Source organism: Emydura macquarii, unplaced genomic scaffold (assembly GCF_026122565.2).
Source record: "Emydura macquarii macquarii isolate MOO-44397 ecotype Brisbane River unplaced genomic scaffold, CSIRO-AGI_Emac_v2 contig_2432, whole genome shotgun sequence".
NCBI classification, from domain to species: Eukaryota; Metazoa; Chordata; order Testudines; family Chelidae; genus Emydura; species Emydura macquarii.
The window spans coordinates 2,325,893-2,345,946 of record NW_027132569.1 but is presented as its reverse complement, the minus strand read 5'-3'; the positions used below and the strand labels follow the sequence as shown (position 1 = coordinate 2,345,946).

At 38.1% G+C, this 20,054-nt stretch overlaps 1 protein-coding gene across 2 annotated transcripts in view; it reads left to right on the top strand.

Moving 5' to 3' along the window:
* TBX20 (T-box transcription factor 20) overlaps window positions 1-20,054 on the top strand; it is a 195,526-nt gene that overhangs the window by 101,935 nt on the left and 73,537 nt on the right. For both annotated transcript variants that reach the window (XM_067562505.1, XM_067562503.1), the window contains 2 exons: window positions 2,872-3,007; window positions 4,832-4,925. In XM_067562505.1, the coding sequence (XP_067418606.1) occupies window positions 2,872-3,007; window positions 4,832-4,925 (230 nt within the window). The remainder of the gene's footprint in view (window positions 1-2,871; window positions 3,008-4,831; window positions 4,926-20,054) is intronic.

Sequence of the window (20,054 nt, the reverse complement as noted above, 5' to 3'; positions counted from 1 at the left end):
TTATTTTTCCTCCATTTCCATCATCCATTAGCCATGTCATCTAAGGAAGCCTTTGACAAGATTATTGTTGGTATTTAGTACAAAATACAAGAGCTGGTAGTCTCCTGGGAGTAGCTGTGTATAATATTTAAAACTAGTGTAGCCCTTGAATGGACTTGAGTTTATTCCTCATAAAGATCACTTATAACTTAAATAGAATTTCTTGTGCAATATTATCTCAAACACTTGGCTTCCTTGGTGAAACAGAACAAGATGCAAGGTCTGTGAGACAAAATTTTCAAAGGAGCGCAAACTAAGAACCAAGGATAGCTTTGAGAATCTCAGCTATAGTATTTATTGAGTGTGCAGCTGCCCTCAGTAACATTAGCTGATAACTCACTTCATGACAAAAGTATGTCTGGCTCTTTAGGGTCTAGTTGTCCATTTAGTCCTTTGAGATACATTTATAGTTGGTAGCTAAGGAATCTAATTCCCACATGCCGTTTCTGCAAGGAGGGCTGAAGAAGGGAAACGTGCTTTTTAAGAATTTAAGTTGGTTTGTTTCTTCTGGTGCTGCTCGAGGAAGAGAAGATACAAAAGGGATTCCAGTGCTGAAATCCTGTCCCCAAAGAAGTCAATGGCAAAACTCTCCTTGACTTCAGTGGGGCCAGGATTCATCCCTGATGTGCAAATTTCTTCAAACTACCTCTGATGTTAAGTCACAATTCTCGTTGCTTGGAACTTTAACTGTGAGTGTGCCTGACACTCTTAAACTTCAGAATTTGCTTTTCCTCTAGTCAGTTTAGATTTTCTTTGTGATGGCAGTTGGATAAATGATGGCCTTGTGATTAAAGCACAGATCTGAGTGATGAGTAACCTAGGTTCTATTCTAGGTTCTGCCAGACTTTCTACCTTGTCTTGACTTTTGTGCCTTAGTTTTTCTATCTGTAAAATGGGGATAATACTACTTCCTAAGTCAAGGAGTGTTGAGGCTTCATTTGTTCTTGATTGTAAAGTGCATTAAGATCTTTGGATGGAAGGCGGCATTATGGAAGTGCAGTATTATGTCAAATTCTGAGCCCCTTAGTCAGGCAAACTCCAATTCACTCTGTGGGAATAATTAGTCTGAGTTAAAATGGAGTAAAAACTGAATATGAAACTCAGGATTTGTCATTACTACTTTTTTCTGGCGATGCTGAGAGGTAGCCTTATCTGTTCTTCTTTCTTAGTGATCCATAAAGAACACTATGCAATTCTTCATGATTGTGTGGATATTTTCCCTAAAAAGAGGTCTCAGCTTCATGTTAACCATCTCTCTGTATCAGATATCTAGAGGTGTTCTGATCAGATGAATTCGATCTTGTATTATTGGAGCATGAATAGGGTATTTGGATATTTTGTTGTTCTTTGCCAACTTTATGAGCAAACTATTGGGACCATCTGAGACACATCTACTAAGCAAGCTTGGACCATAGAGGTCCTTCCATAAAATGTTCAAATACGCCAAATTCCTACATGGTTCTGAATACTTTAGGTTGATGGATATATAGACTCTTGCTGTTGAGCAGGTGTAGTGTTCGGTATTTATATCTCGGTGGTGGGATGGAGCACACTGGCAAAATGATGTCAAAAGTGCTTATTTATTACATGAGATAGCATAAGAAAGACAGGAGCGGGAGTCCTTTACCATACAGGAACTGAAGCTCCGGCACAAGTCTTAAGGTGAAAAGTACAATGAAAGTACAATTAACCACAAGGATATAAAGTAGCATGAGGTAGCATAAGAAAGACAGGAGCGGGAGTCCTTTATCATACAGGAACTGAAGCTCCGGCACAAGTCTTAAGGCGAAAAGTACAGTGAAAGTACAATTAACACAAGGATATAAAGTAGCAACTTATAGGCACAGGACTTATTATTATCATGAGCTGAGCAACCGCAGCAGCAGCTGCAATTAGTGAACAGAGAAGTGAACCTTAAGCAAGGAAGAGACCTGCCAAGAGGATACCTACAGCAATATACTCCTGGGGGCCCATCGATGTAAGAGAGCTAGCCTTATCTAAACGTGTGCAGGGACGCTTACCACTGCAAGAACGATGGAGACCCATACTTCGTTCTGATAAGCGGGTGACGTACGGGAACCGCCTTGATCGAGGCATCCACTAGCACTTCTACGGATCCACGGAGAGTCTCCGCTTGGGGAGGCTCTCGGAGGATTGATATACCCTTTTTCCCCCCCTCACCTTGCAGCAAGCCTTACCCAGTAATACATGACGTATATCTCAATCCCAGTAGGGATTGGGCCTTAACACTTAGTTGCTATTAGTTTATTGGTAGTTAGCTAGGGATCTTCTGGAACAAAGTGACGTTAGTTGTTTACTTCAAAAAGAACCTAGCCATAGTCTTACTTCCCCTTTATTATTACTAAAATAGGAACCTTTTAGCTTATCAAGCATTAGCAAATGTCTGTGGTCGTCTCAGGATGCTCCAGACCCTAAGGCACTTCCTCCTCTGGCCTAAGGTCGGGCAGAGGGCAGCGTCTGGGTTCTGCTCCTGAGAGGTCTTAACTTTTGCCTTTCTGGCTGCTGGCTTAGCATTGCTTTCAGGGCCTTGCTCTTGTCAAACTATACTGATTTCGCGTCACAAAGTCTTGCGCGCCCTAACAGCAGGTATAATGTTAAGACTGTTGCTGAGCAATAGAGTTATGCTGGGTGTTCAGAGTGAATCAACCCCAAAACACTTAGTTTTGTAGAAATTTAAAATGTAGAGCCTTGGAAACACTTTTAAAAACAGCCAGGAACAAATAAAATGGCATGAAAGGTTGCCTTAGATATTGAGATAATCTCTAAATCAAAATTCCTGTTTAGAAATTTCAAATTCTGTTTTCTATACAGGTGGTCCTAGCCAGCTGGTATCGCATATACACAGGAGTAATGGATTTTATTGGTCTTCAGACAAAGACATGCTGGACTGTAAACAGAGGAGAAGGGCTTAGTCCTGTTGAAAGCTGTGAAGGCAAGTTTTTTCCTGGTATATTCTTGTGGTTTTGCATGCATTTTAGAAATGGTACTGTTAATGTGTGTTCATCTCTGGCTCACTTTCATTTAGTTAAGCCTGTGTTTTAGCAAATTTTGCAACATGGTGTATGAAAAACATGGAAAAGGAGGGATTTTGTGCTATGTCTCTTAAAAGTATAGCACAGAACTTGCAGCCTGGGGGTGTGGGGTGAAGACTAAGAGCTTGTCTTCACTGCAGCTGTAACTCAAGTTTTGCTTCTAACTGAACTCTTGTCCACATGCACAAATATGTAGCTTGAGCTAATTGGCCTGTTGAGGAGGATGAATTGATGCTCCAGTGCTGCTAGCACTGAAGTTATTGTAGTGGGGATGCAGCAGCTCAAATTTTAATTCCTCAGCTGCTAACCAAATTAAACTATGTAGGTGGAACGTTTCGCAGTGTGGTCTGTCTTACTTGAGCTTGAGGTAGACTAGCTCGAGTGCAGTAAATCAAGAGGATTACCTTAAGCAACAGTTGTAGTGGAGGCAAGCCTATGTTGGTTTTAAGCCATTTTGAGCCCTCCCAATCCTAGGTTGCTCTGAGGGCCAGAGTGGTACCTGACATAATTGAGACAAGCCCTCTGTCTGTATAAATTAGGCAGTCTCCCTAGGCTGCTGTGAGCGTGACAGCGCAACTCAGAATCTCTGCATTGCTGTGGCCCCTGCCTTCTACATGTCCCATACACCAGAGCTTGTGAGTGAGTTTTAGAAGGCAGTCTTACTGCTGTTTTCCATAGGGATTGCACTGGGGGAATCCTCTCCTGGGATAACCTGCGTCTTTTACCTAGTTTAAATGGGTTGTTGCGGATGTGAGGATCTTGCTCCTGATCTTTAGTTCCCAGAGCTTGCGCGTGACCAACTGCTGTTTCAGATGTTCCGGAGAGTGCTGGATAATGCATGATAAAGCTTTGTAGAATACCTTAAGTATAAAAGGTGTCTTATAAAATAACCTTTTCATTTTATCACTTGAAATTTAGAAATATGCTATAATTTAACTGAGCTGTATAAATAAGTCAAATTCACATTTAATTAAAACATCCTTTAAAATCTTATGAAACAGACTTTAAATCCAATTTTACCTTAAGTATAACCTTTGTTTCTAAAATAAATGTAAAGGTTAAAACTACTGTACAGTAATGGAATAAAAAGTTAATGGATTAGTTTGAATTGTAAATATATATTGTGGGATTTGTGCATATATGATCTGCCTTATATTAAGAGAAACTTAATTCACTTTTGCTGTAACTGTTTTAATACTTCATTATTCTTAAACTACACACAAAAGAGTCCAAACAGTTCACTTTTATCTAATTTGGTCAGAATTATTCTCCTGACTTTTAAGAAGCAATATTTTGATGCTTATCAAGTCTACCATACGTGACAGCCATGTCATCCTCAATTTTAGAGAGCTTCCCTCCTGTGTTTTCGGCATGTGGGGGGGGATAATGTCTGCAGATCTGTGTCCTCTTTTCCTTGCCAGCCTCTATGAATTGAACATGGCTCTCTAAATTGCCTCCATTGTGGGAGAAGGAGAGCTCACTTCTGTTTTTTAATGTCTTGAGACGGCATCTGATTGACACATTTTCTGGTGGTGCATTCCTCTTACCTATTCACCCAGTTAGCTTTGAGATATCAGAAGATAAATTATTTTTCTTTTTCTCTGTATACATGTAATAAGGTAACATGCTATATGCTATGTTGTTCTGACTTTTTGTTGCTAAATAGATACATGTTTAAAAACTGTCCTATTTCTTGGTATATTTTTGTTGATCTCTGTATATTAATTGCTGTTTGCTAGGATTGGGAGATCCTGCTTCCTTTTATGTGGCTGTGATCTTTCTTTTAAATGGAGCAATGATGTCATTGTTCTTCATATATGGTACATACCTAAGGTAAGACATTTGAGGAGCAAGTAATTTCAATGGTAACAATTGTTTGTGTTCTTAGTTAAATTATAGTGTTCATAAACATTTTAATAATTCTAAAGTAAAATATAAGTGATTTTTGGGATACTCAGTGAAGCATTATTTTGGGGGCATTGTTTACATGTTAGTATTAAATATGTACTGTTTTTGTATCATAGAAGAGCTTGTTAATCCTTTAATTTGGATGACAACTGTATGTAAATATGAGAAGATAAAAATTTCCAGAAGGTAGCATTTGGAAATCAATAAGCAGGACAGTATCCGTTTTTAATAACATTTGATGTTGTCATGACCTCATAATTATTACTGTCACACATTTTGTTTTTAAATGTAGATGTTCAGTTATGCCTTTAACCAAAACCAGAGTTTTATAGTGTCTTTGCTGCAGCTATCCTGTGCTCCTTTGAACTTAAGCTTCTTATCTAAAAACCTTAAGATGAAGGTTTCTTTCCTTCTCAGTTGGTGCAATCTTACAGAACAAAAAGTTGCATACATTTCCTCTTGTTGTGAATGTCTATTTTTATTTATCGTATCTGTACTCATTTCAGGAATCAAAATGGACTCCAAACTTGGTTACATTTCTGTTTTTCTATTGAACATGAAGTACCTTTCCTTATTCTCATAAGACTGTGTTGCCAAAAAAAAAAATAGTTGTGGAGACAGTGGATGAAATAGGTTTCTTACATTACAAATACCTACTTGTCTCTGCTCTTTGCTTTTCCCCCTTCCTTTCCTTCTGCTCTGTTGTATTCTGCTTCTGTTCTTTTTTGAATACGGAACTGGAGGTATAGAGATCATGACTTTGTTATACTCTGAGCATTCCAGTAGCTGCAATGAAGAACAACACTGGGGCAGAAACGGGAAGTTGCTTAGTCCAGCTAACAAATTTCAGGGGTGATATTGTATCTCCTGTGCTAAAGTGGGTACATCTGTTTTGTGTGTGTGTGTATATTTGGTATTCTAATTGATGCATGCAGCATGTTCTGAGACAACAGATAACCTTTACATACCAGGGAGGCCTATCAGGTTTATGATACCATGGGCAGTTTAAAGTGAAATCCACATTTTATGTCAATGTAACTCAAAGCGCATTATTGTCCTTTGTTCTAAGTTCTTAGTATTTTATCTCCTGAGTGGGACTGTGCTGGATGCAAATTCGAGATTTAGCACTGAAATTAAATAGTTTAATTTGAATACAAGCCACCTGAGTTCAAGTGTGTATAGAAGTTTGGATATCTGAAGTGTTTTCTATTGAGAGGCAAAGTAGGTAAGTAATATCTTTTATTGGATCAAGTGCTTCTGGGGAATGGACAGGCTTTTGAGCTTCACAGAGTTGATCCTCTGGCTTTTCCATTGTCAGCTGTAAAGGAAGGTGGTATGATAGTGTAAAAGTAATGGCAGAGAGAACGTAGAGTACTCCTATTTTCCCTCTCCCATAATATAAGAACAGGAGATCATCCAATGCAATTGAAAAGCAACACACTTAAGACTGATGAAAGGATTTTTTTTTAAATCTGCCCTCTCCCTATTCAACCAACCAGTGGAATTGCTACAATATATGGAAGCCAAGAACTTGGTAGGATTCAAGGATAAGCCAACCAATAGCTCCTGGGGGTTATGAAGAAACTTCCCCATGGCACATGATTCCACAGATATCCATTAGGGTTTTCTTGTTCTTTTCCCTGAACCATTTGTTGTTGGTCATTTTCAGAGACAGGATACTGGACTAGATAGACTATTGGTAATCTAGTATGGCTATAATTCTTAACTACATGGAGACTGAAGGGGCTTGGGCTTGGACATCTCCTTGAGACATGAAAAATCAAAGGGCAGCATGACCATTTTGAAGTGATTAGAATCAGAGTGGGTAAGGTAATATCTTTTTTGGAACACCTGTTTGTGAAAAAGACAATCTTTCGAGCCACACAGAGCTCTTTTTCAGGTCTGTGTGGCTCAAAAGCTTGTCTCTGTTTCCAACAGAAGTTGGTCCAGTAAAAGATATTACCTCACACACTTTGTCTCTCTAATACCGTAGACTGCCATGGCTACAACTACACTTTATAGAATCAGGTTGGCAGTTTTGACTAATAAGTGATAGATGAAGTGAGAGCAGAAGCTTATTTAACCACCAAAAGAAGCTTATCCATCTTCCTTCAAGATAATTTTTGTTTATGAAAGTGTATGCAGGAACCTTCTTGTTGTAGGATGCAAATGGATCTATTTGTAGGGTGCCCAGAACTTAAAGAACCTGGAAGGAACCTGTTGATTTTAATCCTGCTGTTTGCCCTACCTCCTTCTCTACCTCTAACCTAAAGTTTATTTTTTATGTTCTTCCTATTAACTTGAATAATTAATTATAAAGAATATTTCTTTAATTAAATGTGTTTGTACTGCAGCAAATTCTATCTGGGAAGTCAAAATAGCAGTTCTTTCATTGCTCCAGTGCCAGCTCTGCCAGCAAGTGGCCCGTTGAAACTTACCTAATCAGCTCTTCATTATTTCAGTACAGAACACTCAAAATAATATTTAATGATTAAATAATAAAACAAAAAATTCTAAAGATCAGAAACATGGAGTATAAAGCTTCCAGCTGAAGGGCTTATTTTTCAAAAACAGAAAAAACTTAATTTTGTGCTTCTACTCCTTCAACACTAGCCCAGTATTTGGTTAAGAGATCCACAATGTGTGTAGTTCTTACCATTTTTATGTGTATGTGTGTGCTGTCTCCCTTCTGTAATTCCTGTGTAGTTGCATTGCATTGTTATCACCAAACCACCAGGTTAGCAAAGTCTTAAATAAAACTCTCCTTTTTCTCCCCTAAGAAACACACTCAACATTCTCTCTGAACAAACCCTGTAATAACTTTTTCCAGGAAAAGATTATGCTTACCGGCAATTCTGTGCTTCAGTATTCTAAATGCTCTCTATGTTGTAAAGCTAACGCTTTCCTTAAGCTTATATAATGCTACAGCATGCATAATGCAATTAAGATTTGGTACTTAAGACTGTAAAATTGCACCATGGATTGTTTACTTTCAGTATATTCCTCAAACTGTATTTATCTTTACTTTACAAAGTTCTTTTAATTTGTTCCTGAAGGCGGCAGCACCATTGTTTTTGTTAATCATGTGGTTTTGATATTGACATATTTAGTATTAATAGAATGGAAAGGTTACATCTTAGATGCAGCATAGTTCTGTAGGAGATTTATTTTTGACTGTTTCAGCACCCTGTTGATTTGTTTAATCCTCCAAACAGAGTTGTACCCGGAACTCCATTGATTCTGCATGACCTACAGGTTTTGGTGGGTGAAGGATCTGGGAGTATCTGATTTTTTATTTTTTTTTTTTTAACCCCTAACTGCTTCTACAGAAGTTTTGTTAAACTTCATTCTTTTATTGCTTTTTATTGTAACAAAAAATAAACTAGGATTAATTTTTCCTATTTTGAGGGACTGGTGTATTTTTCTTAATTATCATAATTTTACCACTCTGATTTGCCTTCAAATGATCTGTTGTGCTTGATAGAGTCCCATGCATATTGATGTAAGAAGAGGAAGAAAATGTATGTGATTGTTTTTTTTTTAAAAGGGCATAAATATTTTTACTTATACGTTCATTCCTTTTTTGTCCAATGGCTTGTTCCCTAATGTGAGGAGATAGTACTGAGAAATTGGTTATTTACTCTTAACTGTTAGGATTTTTTTAAATTCCTCTCAAGAACTAAGTAGCAATTCTATTTATTAAAAAGCAAATAGTTAAGGTAGAGAATACCCCAAGAACTCTGTTAACAAGCCACACTAGAAAAGTTAGTCAATGAGCTGATTAAAATCACAAAAATATGGAAGCTTCATTTTCAATAGACTTTCTTCTTGCCCTGTACAGCAAGGATTTAAGATAATGATATATAATATATCATGAACAAAGAACTTTTATTTGGTGAATCTCCGCTATGAGGCATCGCTCTGAAAGCCTCCTTCATTTCTCCCAGTGAAATCCCCTTTGTAAGAACATGGTGGGCATCTTCTTGCGATCTTGGGGGAAGAGGAGATTTCTCGCAATCTCCCCTTTAGCTGCGAATGTTCCAGTGAATATCTATGGCTACAATAACATTTTTTAAGGCAGCATTAACTTAAGATCTATGTCTGCCCATCCTTACTTAGGCCATGTTTACACTATGGGGATTATACCAGCATAGCCACAGTGTTGTGTATGCTGGCATAACACTGTAGCACAGTCAGCCTACACCAACAGAAGGAGTTTTTCTGTTGGTGTAGGAATGGCTCCTCCCCAAATGATGGGCCATGTCTGTGCTATGGGCACTATAGTGGTACAACTCTGGTGCCATAACTATGCTGCTGTTGTGCCTTTAGTATAGACCCTTCATATGGAAAGGGCTTGAGAAGGAGGTTGAACTAGATAACCTCCTGAGGTCCCTTCCATCCCTAATCTATGATTTCCATCTCTATAGGAACTCCATCTCCCCCAGTGATGGTAGCTAAGTTGATGGAAGCATCCTAGCTGCATCTACACTAGAGGTTAGTTGAGCATAGCTACGGCATTCAGGGGTATGGATATTTCACACTCTTGAGCAATGTAGCTATGCTGACCTTAATTTTAAGTGTAGACCAGGCCTAAGAGAGAGGGGCATTATGTAGATGTGAAGTGTCTGCCTGGGGCAAAGGAGTGACTGAGTAGGGGTAGTCTCTTTAGGAGTAGGATTTAATTTCCTCATGGAGCTTGAAGACTTGCTGGATTGCACATTTTCAATCTTCCATGGATCCACAAATCCATCTCTCTCTGGGGAAGTTTAAGGAAACATTGAGAATCACCTCCATGGAGTTTTAGCCCACCCAATCCCTCTTTTATAAGCATTAGCTTGACATTTTTTTGTTAAATTCTCTTTGAAATGTTAGGCCATAAACCTCTAGCTCAATAGAAATTCAATGGATCTCTTGACTGTTGTGGATCAGTGATCTCACAGACTATTAGCAGACATTATAGACACTAACCTGTCACAAGACTCATCAGACCATCACTTACATGACCATCCTTTATTTGGTCAGTTTAGTGAGAGTTTTTGTATTTTAAGAATGTATACTGCATAACTTGAGCTAGTTAACAATTGGTCAGAAGGTATACAAACTAAAAATACAAAGGAAATTACATTTACAATGCCTTAACACAATTCACATTTTAAGTGTTTTAATATCCTGACCATTTTTACAATAATTTCTCAAGACTTAAGTCCATGCTGTGGACTAATATTGCAGCTTGCAACATTTCATTTTTAAAATCATAGCAATTTTTTGAGCTCTTTAAGGACAAAATACTTTCAAAATACCACTGTTTATTCTTGGGCAGGTTTTTGTACTCTTGTAACTTAAAAACACCAAAACTCATGTAAATAGTACTGGTTTAAAAAATATAACTCAAGACCTAAACCTTCCAGTCTCTCTCTTGATCCACAACATGTTTATTTCTGAGTTATAAAACAGTAAACACTATTTTCTAGTAAAATGAAGAAATTGTTACTGTACAGCAACACAAGAGGGCACTGCTGTAGAACTTCCATATTTCCAGAAAAACAGAACATATTATCTAGCTTTTTAATACTATTTTTGTCCACCTCAAATTATTTTTTGGTCAGTCTGCTTCAATACTAGACTTAATAGTAAAGCTTTGGCATTCTCCTACTTTAAAATAATTGTGTTTGGTCTTTAGATTTGTTCAAACAGTTTAATGTGAAAATGATTTTTGACAAACAATATTAAGTTGGCAAAGTCATCAAAATGTATGGTTTAAGGGCTAGTATACACATAAAACTTGCAGCAGCACAGCTGTATTAGTACAGTATTAGTACAGCTGTGCCACTCTAAGAGCACTTGTGTAGCTGTGTTATGTTGAAGGGAGAGAGCTCTCTTGCTGACTTAATAAAGTCATTTAAACAAGTGACGGTAGCTATGTCAGCAGGAGATGCTCTCCCGCCAACAGTGCTGTCCACACAAGCAGTTATACTGACAAAACGTATGTTGCTCATGGTGGTGGTTTTTTCCAGACCCCTGAGCAACAAAAGTTTTGCTGGCAAAAGTGCTAGTGTAGACAAGGCCTTAGAATGGTGTTTATTTGCAGCAACTTTTTTTTTGTTTGAAATTATAATAATAGGGAGTATAGAGTAACAAAATTATAACATAAAAGTAACAAGTATGGGGACCAATCATGGTCCAGATGAAGATACTGGCTAAAACTCACACTGACTTAAGTGAAGCAGGCCTAGGCTTCAGTCATCAAAAAGTTCGATCTAGGGTATTACCACGCCATTGTAGCTCACTGTTCATGTTAATATAATACACCCACGTATTAGTCAATATGAGGAAATTCAGTGATATTCTTTTGATATTCTGGGTGACTAATTTCTTTGTTTTTTGGCTCAAGTTTGTAACACTGAAATATTGGTATCAGGAGTCCATTTCAACACCCCAGAAGGAAGGTTCCATCTTAGTTGAAACATTGTTCATGTTTGGACACATGATATTCCTTTCCTTTCCGACTACTCTGCATTGGCAATTTTCTTTTGAAATGTTAGTGTTCTGTTGAACCCTGGCAGTTTCCCTGGGATATACCAGATATGATATACATTGTACACAGTGCACTGTGAGAACAGTTCCTCTTCAGTTACGTGCTGCTGTTACTCCACTTAAATCATTGGATTTGATTTTTGTTGAGTTACTTTGATGTAAAACTGGAGTACTGCAGTAGTGAATCAGTCCCTTAAGTTATTCTGTTGAAACTCTTAGAGCCAACAAGAATCAGTTGAGTCAGTTATAGGCTCCTAAATGGTTAATCATAAAATGTAACTCCCTCTTAGCCTCAGGTTTTCAAGAAGCGATATCTGAGAATTGCGAATATAGATTGTGTACAAGAAATGTAAGAACTCATTTGTCAGTATCTTAATTATGACATTGAGTTTGCTTAGGAGAGAAAATTAGAGACAAGAACCCTAGATTAGGTATAAGGTAGAAGAAATCATTGACACAAAAATGCTAATACTGAAATGTAGTTGGTTGTGTTAAACAGAGAAGTTTATTTTTTATTATTGTTTCTTTAATCCCCTGGGAAAGCAATGTTTGAAAATGATCTGGTGGCTTATTTTCAGATAAGAACTCAGAAAAACAATGGCCTTCCACATTTTTTGTTTTCCCTTTCAAATTGGTAATTCATCCATTCAGCTTTGAACACAAAACCAATATTGCACTTTCTATCTCAGTTTTATGGGATATAAAATAAGATATCAGATATTTGTCAAAACATTTAGAAGATGAACTTGCATAGAAGCTGTCTATGGGGAATAAGTTTAACCTTCCCCTTAAGTTTTTCTAATGTTTGTCTTGTAGGAATAGACCATTAAGCATGGCAGGAGGACAGAAGAGCGGTTTTTCAGTAGTATGCATGTGTTCAGTTGTTCTAGCAGTGTTCAGTTGTGGATGTGACAATCTGGAGAGCGCACACACAGGTGTCAAATGAGAAGAAAGTGAAGTGTGACCATTATAAATATTGTAGAAAAAACATATTTAAGTAGCTTAAATGCCATTTTGTGTTTGGACGTTCATTACTGAGTTTCAAAGAAATACATTTCCAGACGACCTTTAATGTTTTGGTTGTAGTCTTTTTGTATTTTAATTTGTTATTTTCATTTACTTAAACTTCACGTTATTACAGCAAGTACATGGAATTGTTAGGATATATCACACTAATGTACATGGGATTGAAAAATTCACTCACCTACTCAGTGCTGGCTAATAGAAGGCTTTTCTGAGTGAAGAGGAGGTTCATTGCCACCTCCTTTGCAGAATTTAATAAAGCTTTCACTAAAAACAATGTCTAGGCCTTCTAGTTGCAAAAATACTTTGGAAATATTAACTGACTGAATTTATACTTTATCATACATCTGCGGAGAACACCATACTTCTGCTGCTCATAGTTCTACCAAATGGAACCTATTCAAAACCTTGTGTGCAGCACTAGGATTGATAATCATATCATTTTCACTCTACTGCTGATGTTTGGCACAGCAATGAGGAAAGGCAAGTGCTGGAGCTGTTCTGTGGGGAGAAAGATGCTAACTGAGGATTGGAGAAGTTGTGTAGTGTGATGGGGACATACCCCTTGTAATTGCCAGGATGCTGTGGAAGAAATGTGGAATTGCAAGACCGGTCCTTGAAGAAACTGGAAATTTCTGATGTAGAGGAGGGAAATGGAGTTTACTTTTGCTCTCAGAAGCAGCTGTGCTATTTTTCCCCTTCAAATTTGCCACACTTACTAGGCAGAGGCTGATATGAGACAGAGACAGCATTCTTCTTCCCGAGAGAGAGAGAGAGATTTACTATTCTTATATATGTGTCAGTAAAGAGGAAGTCCCAAGGAGAGATTTGAATGAGTATAAGGTAGTGGCATAGATTTTTATAAACGGGGTTTCAGAAAATCAGCTAATTTGCAGAAGCCTTTATTTTGTTATAGACTATGGAGACTTATGTAAATGCGTCGTTCTCTCCCTAAAGAATAAAACAACCCTTACGTAATGCTTCTTTTCTGAGGTGCAAGGAAATATGCTCTCCGTTTCTATTTTCTTTGGTTGGTGATTTTCAATGTAGACTCCTTCGAGCAACTAGTAGGTAGCAGGTGACTTGTTAAGTGTTCAGATACCATAATGATGAATACAGTAAAACCCTACAGAGATGACAGGTTTAGAGTGATTCCTATGTGTAATGTCAGAGAATTTTAATTGACTGCTCATTGACTTGTCTTGACTTTACAAGTGTTGCCCATATTTAATCTGTACATTTGTAATATGTATGCATTTGATTATTACGACAGAATTTCAGAAATTCAGATAATCAAGATTACTAGTGTTTTTTGAAAATCAGAATAAAAGTAAAGCTTATAGTAAAAATTAAATAGTTTCATGTTTGTCAGTCAGATGTAATCAGACAGGTGTTCCTGTCAGATAGGAATATAAAATAAACCAAAAATAAAATGAGAAACTGAAGTTTACATGTTCAGCACACTTTTTTAAATGTAATGCCCACAACTGAAGCTGCATCCAAAAACAGTATTTCAATCACATGTATGTAAAGATTAGTAATATGGGGTGCACAAGTTTGAAATATGCTACTAAATGTGTAGTCACAAATGTTTCTTTTGTCTTTTAATGTAAAGAAGCCCAGCGGTCTAGGAAAGATTGTCATGATTTCATAAACCTTCCAGGGCCCTCCACTCACTGCTAGGCTGTAATGACACCTTGTTATGGCGACTCTGGGGATTAGCTCATGAGGTTGATGGCCTGTCCTGTGGTCTCTCTCTGGTCTGCAGCCCCTCTCTTGCCCCTGGAACCACAGCATCCTTTTCGTGACTCAGCCCTCCTGCCAGCTCACTCAGGGTTCCCCTCCCTCCCCTGCACTCTTCCCAGGGTATAGTCCCTCAAAGTCTGTCACTCCTCCAGTGACCTAGGCAGTCTTCAAGTTCACTGCCTCACTGGAGCCACTTCCCCAGTGGAGAGTAGGGAAACCTGGGCCAGCCCTCTATTCCAGGTTCCAGCCAAGGGACCCTACAACATGCAGCCAAGGTCTGTTCAGTCCTGAAACTTACTGCTTCCTTACCTTTTGTCCCTCCCCACTCCTCTGGGTTTTCCTGCTTCTTGACTCCCTCCTCCCAGCGAGCAACCATGGGCTACTTGTCTTGTTAGCTCCCAAACACAGCTCCCTTCTCCCAGGGAGTGACTGCAGACTACCTCCTTGCAGCCTCCTTCCTGCTATCAGCTCCCTGGCTTTATAGAAGCCCTGCCTGTTCTTGCACAGGTAAGCTTTCCTCTCAGCCTTCAGCCTAATAGATAAATTGGCCCATCTGGCTTCTGTTAACCACTTCAGGGTGACTGTGGTGTGGACACTCCCATCACATCCCTGAAAACTTAACACATACATGAAGAAAACCATATGTAGTTAAGCTATTGTATTCAGGGTACTTCTTCTCTGCCCAGTAGAGAGCTGTGGAAGACTTAATTTTCCTATTCATATTTGTTGAAACCATATTGGAATATGGGGACTTAAGTATCCTCAGATGCTATTGCTTTCTCTTGTTTGTCTTGTTTCTGTTAATCCTCTTTTATTACTCCTTTAACTGGTGAGAGAGGATTTAGCACTCATGAAAAGTACAAAAATAATGGAGTTCTCTATCTACCTAAGAGGTACAACTAATGTATTAACAATATAAGCTTCCCAACTGCCCTATCAGCTTGCTTCAACTCTGATCTGGGCAGATTGCCTTGCGATTGAGAGGGTGATTTTGTCTCCATGAACATTCAAATTTTGGCCTTTCAGTTGAGATTAGTAGCAAGGATGTTTTTTATTGTGATGGTGTTTTCTGTGAGTGTGGTTAAGTTTCCGTCAAAATGGGGTTCTGACCACAAAATTAGTTTTGTTGAGTCCAATAAACAGGTCTTGGATGGCCTCTGGATTTGAACTGGCAATAAACACTTGGTATGTTGAAAAATTCCTCTCTCCCATTAACATTCCCCAGAACCATCCGTTGCTTCATCCCATTACTACTGGCTATGCTGTAAAATATCAATGTGCGCATGGCTCAGTTACAAAATTCTAGGATTTTTCTTTGCTGAAGTCAATAGAGCTACTCTGTTTGTATCTAATCAGTTGAACCCTATTTTCAATCATAAATACAGACACGGCAGTTCTTTATATCTTATTAGTTTTTCAGATGCAGCATTTGCTTTTTAGATTCTGACTTAAAATATCAAGCAATTACCATACTGACTAATTTTCTTTCTCAAAATATTCCAGCAGCCTTTATATAAACATGTTATCATTAGCTGTAGCACAAATTTCTGTTAGTGTGGAAGATATCAATGTGACTTGTAGATATTCAGCACTGCTACTCTTATCTTTGGGCTGACCTTTATACCTTTTTAGTATTTTGTTTGAATACATGTTTTTGAATGAAATTTTGAAGTCATTTAGGTCTTCTCTGAGTATTTATCGTATTCTGTGAACTCCAATGTCTGTCTTCAAAGGAAAACTGTTTCCACTTTGCTTGGTTTAGCTGTCTGAATTTTCAGAAGGTAAGCAATGCTTTGTACCTTGAATCAACTATGAAATTATTCTAAATATAATTTCAATTGGCAGTTGTTCCTGAATCTATGACTGGAGGGTAGGCATCAAGCTAAAAATGTGGTCTTATTTTTGACAATAGTCCAGTTTCTTTTGAACTTCAATACTTCTTTATAACAGTCCTGAAAATAATTTTTTTTAAAGTAAAAGATTGTATTTTCTCTATATGTTCAAAGCTTAATTTTTGGCAAATAGAAGAATTTGTGCACCTACTTTGCATGTGTAGTTGCACATGCAAATGGTATATTTACACATGTCAGTGTGATTTGTGGTAAATGAACATGCAAAGTAGCCACAAATATTTGTGGACTTTAGACCTCAGACTTCTAAGGTTGACACATTAGGTTAGTGTCGTATTACTCTTTGAGCAAAATGATGACTAACTGCAGAAGATATATTATTTATAATTAGAAACTTTTTAAAAATACATTGTTCATTCATACAGGCAAGACTTTTCTTATTACCTCAATTTTGACTACTGGGTTGTGCAAAACAGTGCAATTCGGCATTGCAAATGCAAAAGGCATTTGCATTTCTTCAAAAGCCTCTGTGTATTACCATGTGGAATTTGATACCCTTCCTTTGTGGAACTGCTTTCAAGTGCTGTGTCTGGGGGGTCTGGAAACATTCTCATACAAGGATAACAGCAGCACACTTACTGTGCATGAGAAAGCACACCCTCACATCTGCCACATTTCCTTTGCTGCTGCTGTAGAACTAGTTCTCCTGATTCGGTGACCAAATCTTTAGTCTTTTTTTGGGAAATAATATGTTAGTGTAGATAGTTTAGGTAGTTAGCTGATGTCATACTTCTTTTCCCTTGTCTTGGGAGCATCCAAGTGCCTTTACTGGGGTTGTCCTGGTCCCTCAGCCCCGTAAGGTCTTTAAGAGAGGCACCTCTCACCTTCCTATTTTACTGGAATCTGACTTCCATATCTGGTGCCTGTTGTACCTGGTTGAATAGCAGTGTGCTGTGCCTTTATTCCCCAAACTAGAAAGAAAGAGATGAGGCTCCAAGCCTGAGACCCTGACTGGCCCATTGCTAGCGATGAGACCAGTTTCAGTGCTGAGATTCTCAACAATGGTACCCAAGATGTACTTCTCTGCTTTGGCTTAGTACCACTTCTACCAATGGCTCCACTACTGGATCCCCAAGCTGTGTACGAGCTGTTGGCTTTGCGTGTCCCAGTAAATCTCTCTGAAAGAGGCTTGAGATTGAGCACTGGAGCAGAAACTGTTGAAACCTCTAGAAAGTGCCACCTGTTAGTACCAACCTAACAACAAATGACATGGCCACCCTTTAGACAGGTTGCAGGACCCACAGCAGTCTGCAAGAGCTATCAAAGGTTTTCTAGACAAGAAGAGGAGGAAACAAGGTCTTCCCAAAAAAGGATATAAACAAAAGAAGCCCCGCTATCTTTTTCCTTTCTGCTACTGCTCAAATCATCTGTTAATGGAATATTGACCTTTTTAAATAATAGTACATACTGGATATCTTTTGAGGCTGCAAGTGTTGTATTTTGTTGAACCTTCTCTTGCTACTATAAGAACCTGCAAATAAAAACATGGGGACTTAATGTAGGATTTTGTTGCTGCAACCCCATAAACAGTCTTCATTGGTGTTTAGTCAGATTTTCTTTCTATATAACACACTAGGTGGATCATTTAATAATTTTGATTACTAAATTTAAAAGTATACTACAGATTTTGGGCAAGGAATGTGGGTAAAGCCAAGCAGAAACAATTAAATATTTGTGCGCCAGTGCAAGGAGCTTGGAACAAAATGGAGGAACTAGAACTACTGCTGCAGGAAGTGAAACCGGATATTACAGGGATAACAGAAACATGATGTAATAGTAGTCATGATTGGAGTACAAGTATTGAAGGGTATGTGCTGTTCAGGAAAGACAGAAATAAAGGCAAAGATGGTGAAGTAACACTGTATATTCATGATGAGGTGGACTGTAAAGAAATTAGAAGTGATGGAATGGATAAGGCAGAGTCTGTTTGGGCCGAAATCACTTTGGGGAAGAAAGCTACCAGAGGTTCCCTGATATAGTGCTTGGGGTGTGCTACTGACCACAGTATCCGATTTGGATATGATTTAACGTTTTAGTGTTTTTAATGAAATAAATATTACTGGGAATTGTGTGATTATGGGAAACTTTAATTTCCCAGATATAGATAAGAGGACAAGCGCTACTAATAATAGTAGGGCCCAGATTTTTCTGGATGAGATAGCTGGCAGATTTCTTCACCAAATAGTTGCTGAACCAACAAAAGGTGATGCCACTTTAGATTTGGTATTGGGAAGTACTGAGGACCTCATAGAAGAACTGGTTGTAGAGGACAATCTCGGTTCAAGTGTTCATGTGCTAATTCAGTTTAAAATTAATGGAAGGATAAACAAAAATAGATCTACAACAAGGGTCCTTGATTTCAAAAGAGCTAACTTGCAAAATTAAGGGAATTAGTTCGGGAAGTGGACTAGACTGAATAACTCAAGGATCTGAATGTGGAGGAAGCTTGGAATTAATTTTAAGTCAAAGTTGCAGAAGTTATTTGAAGCTTGCATCCTAAGCAAGGGGAAAAAAGTCATAGGGAAGGGTTGCAGACCAAAATGGATGAGCAAGCATCTCAAACAGGTCATTAAGAGAAAGTAGAAAGCCCACAAAGAATGGAAGATGGGAGGGATAAGCAAAAAAATCAACCTCTTGGAGGTTAGAAGTGTAGGGATAAAGTAAGAACTGCCAAAAGCCAAGTAGAGTTGGACCTTGCAAAGGAAAAGGTAAAACGTTCTATATGCATATAAATGAGAAGCAAACAAGGAAAGAAGAAGAGACACTGCTGAACCCTGAGGATGGGATGGAGATTAAAGATTATCTAGGCATGGCCAAACACCTAAACAAATACTTTGGATCTGTTTTCAGTGAGGCTAATGAAGAGCTTAGGGGTAATGGCAGGATGACTAATGGCAACGAGGATATGGAGGTAGAAATGACCACATCCAAGGTGGAAGTCAAACTCAAACAGCTTAATGAGACTAAATTGGGGGCCTGGATAATCTCCATCCAAGAATATTAAAGGAACTAGCACATGAAATTACATGTCCAATAGCAAGGATTTGTAATGAATCTGTAAATATGGGGTTAATTCCCTATGACTGGAGAATTGCTAATATAGTTCCTATTTTTTAAGAATGGGAAAAAAGGTGATCTGGGAAACTACAGGTCTATTAGTTTGACCTCAGTTGTATGCAGTTTTGGAACAAATTTATAAAGAGAAAATAATTAAGGACAAAGAGGTGAATGGTAATTGGGATAAAATACATGTTTTTCCAAAAGGTAGATCTGTTACCCAGGGTTCCTTGACCCAGTAACTTTTAATCTCTGTGAGTCAGTATCAGGCCATAAACAAAGGAAACACAGTACATCTGCCTGCTATATGGCTGGCAAAAGATGAGTCAGAACCAAATATTTATTACTTAAAATCTTTACTTCTGGTCCCCAGCAAATCCTTCCCTCAGAATTACTTTCACCACAGTCTCCACTTATCAGTCTTAAGCACATACAATACAATAGGTGATTAAAATACCCCAAAACTTAATGTTTCCTCTCACAAGTCTCAAGCAGTCTTTGGGTGAATCAGTCACAGATTTCCAGATGGCCAATCCTTCCATCTGTGCCTGGGGATCTTTCAATGTGTCCATGAAAATGATCTGCTGACTCAGACTCGCTGCCTTCATTTTATACCCCAAATATTACAGACATATGTCAATCAAGAAAAATGTTACATAGCTGACCAAACAAATAAATCACTAGGCAAAAGCAAGAGTTAGACATTTTACTAAAAAAATTAAGCAAGCAGTTTTAGCTGTTAGTCTGATAGCTGAATTTCCCCATAGCTGCAGTTCTAAAATAT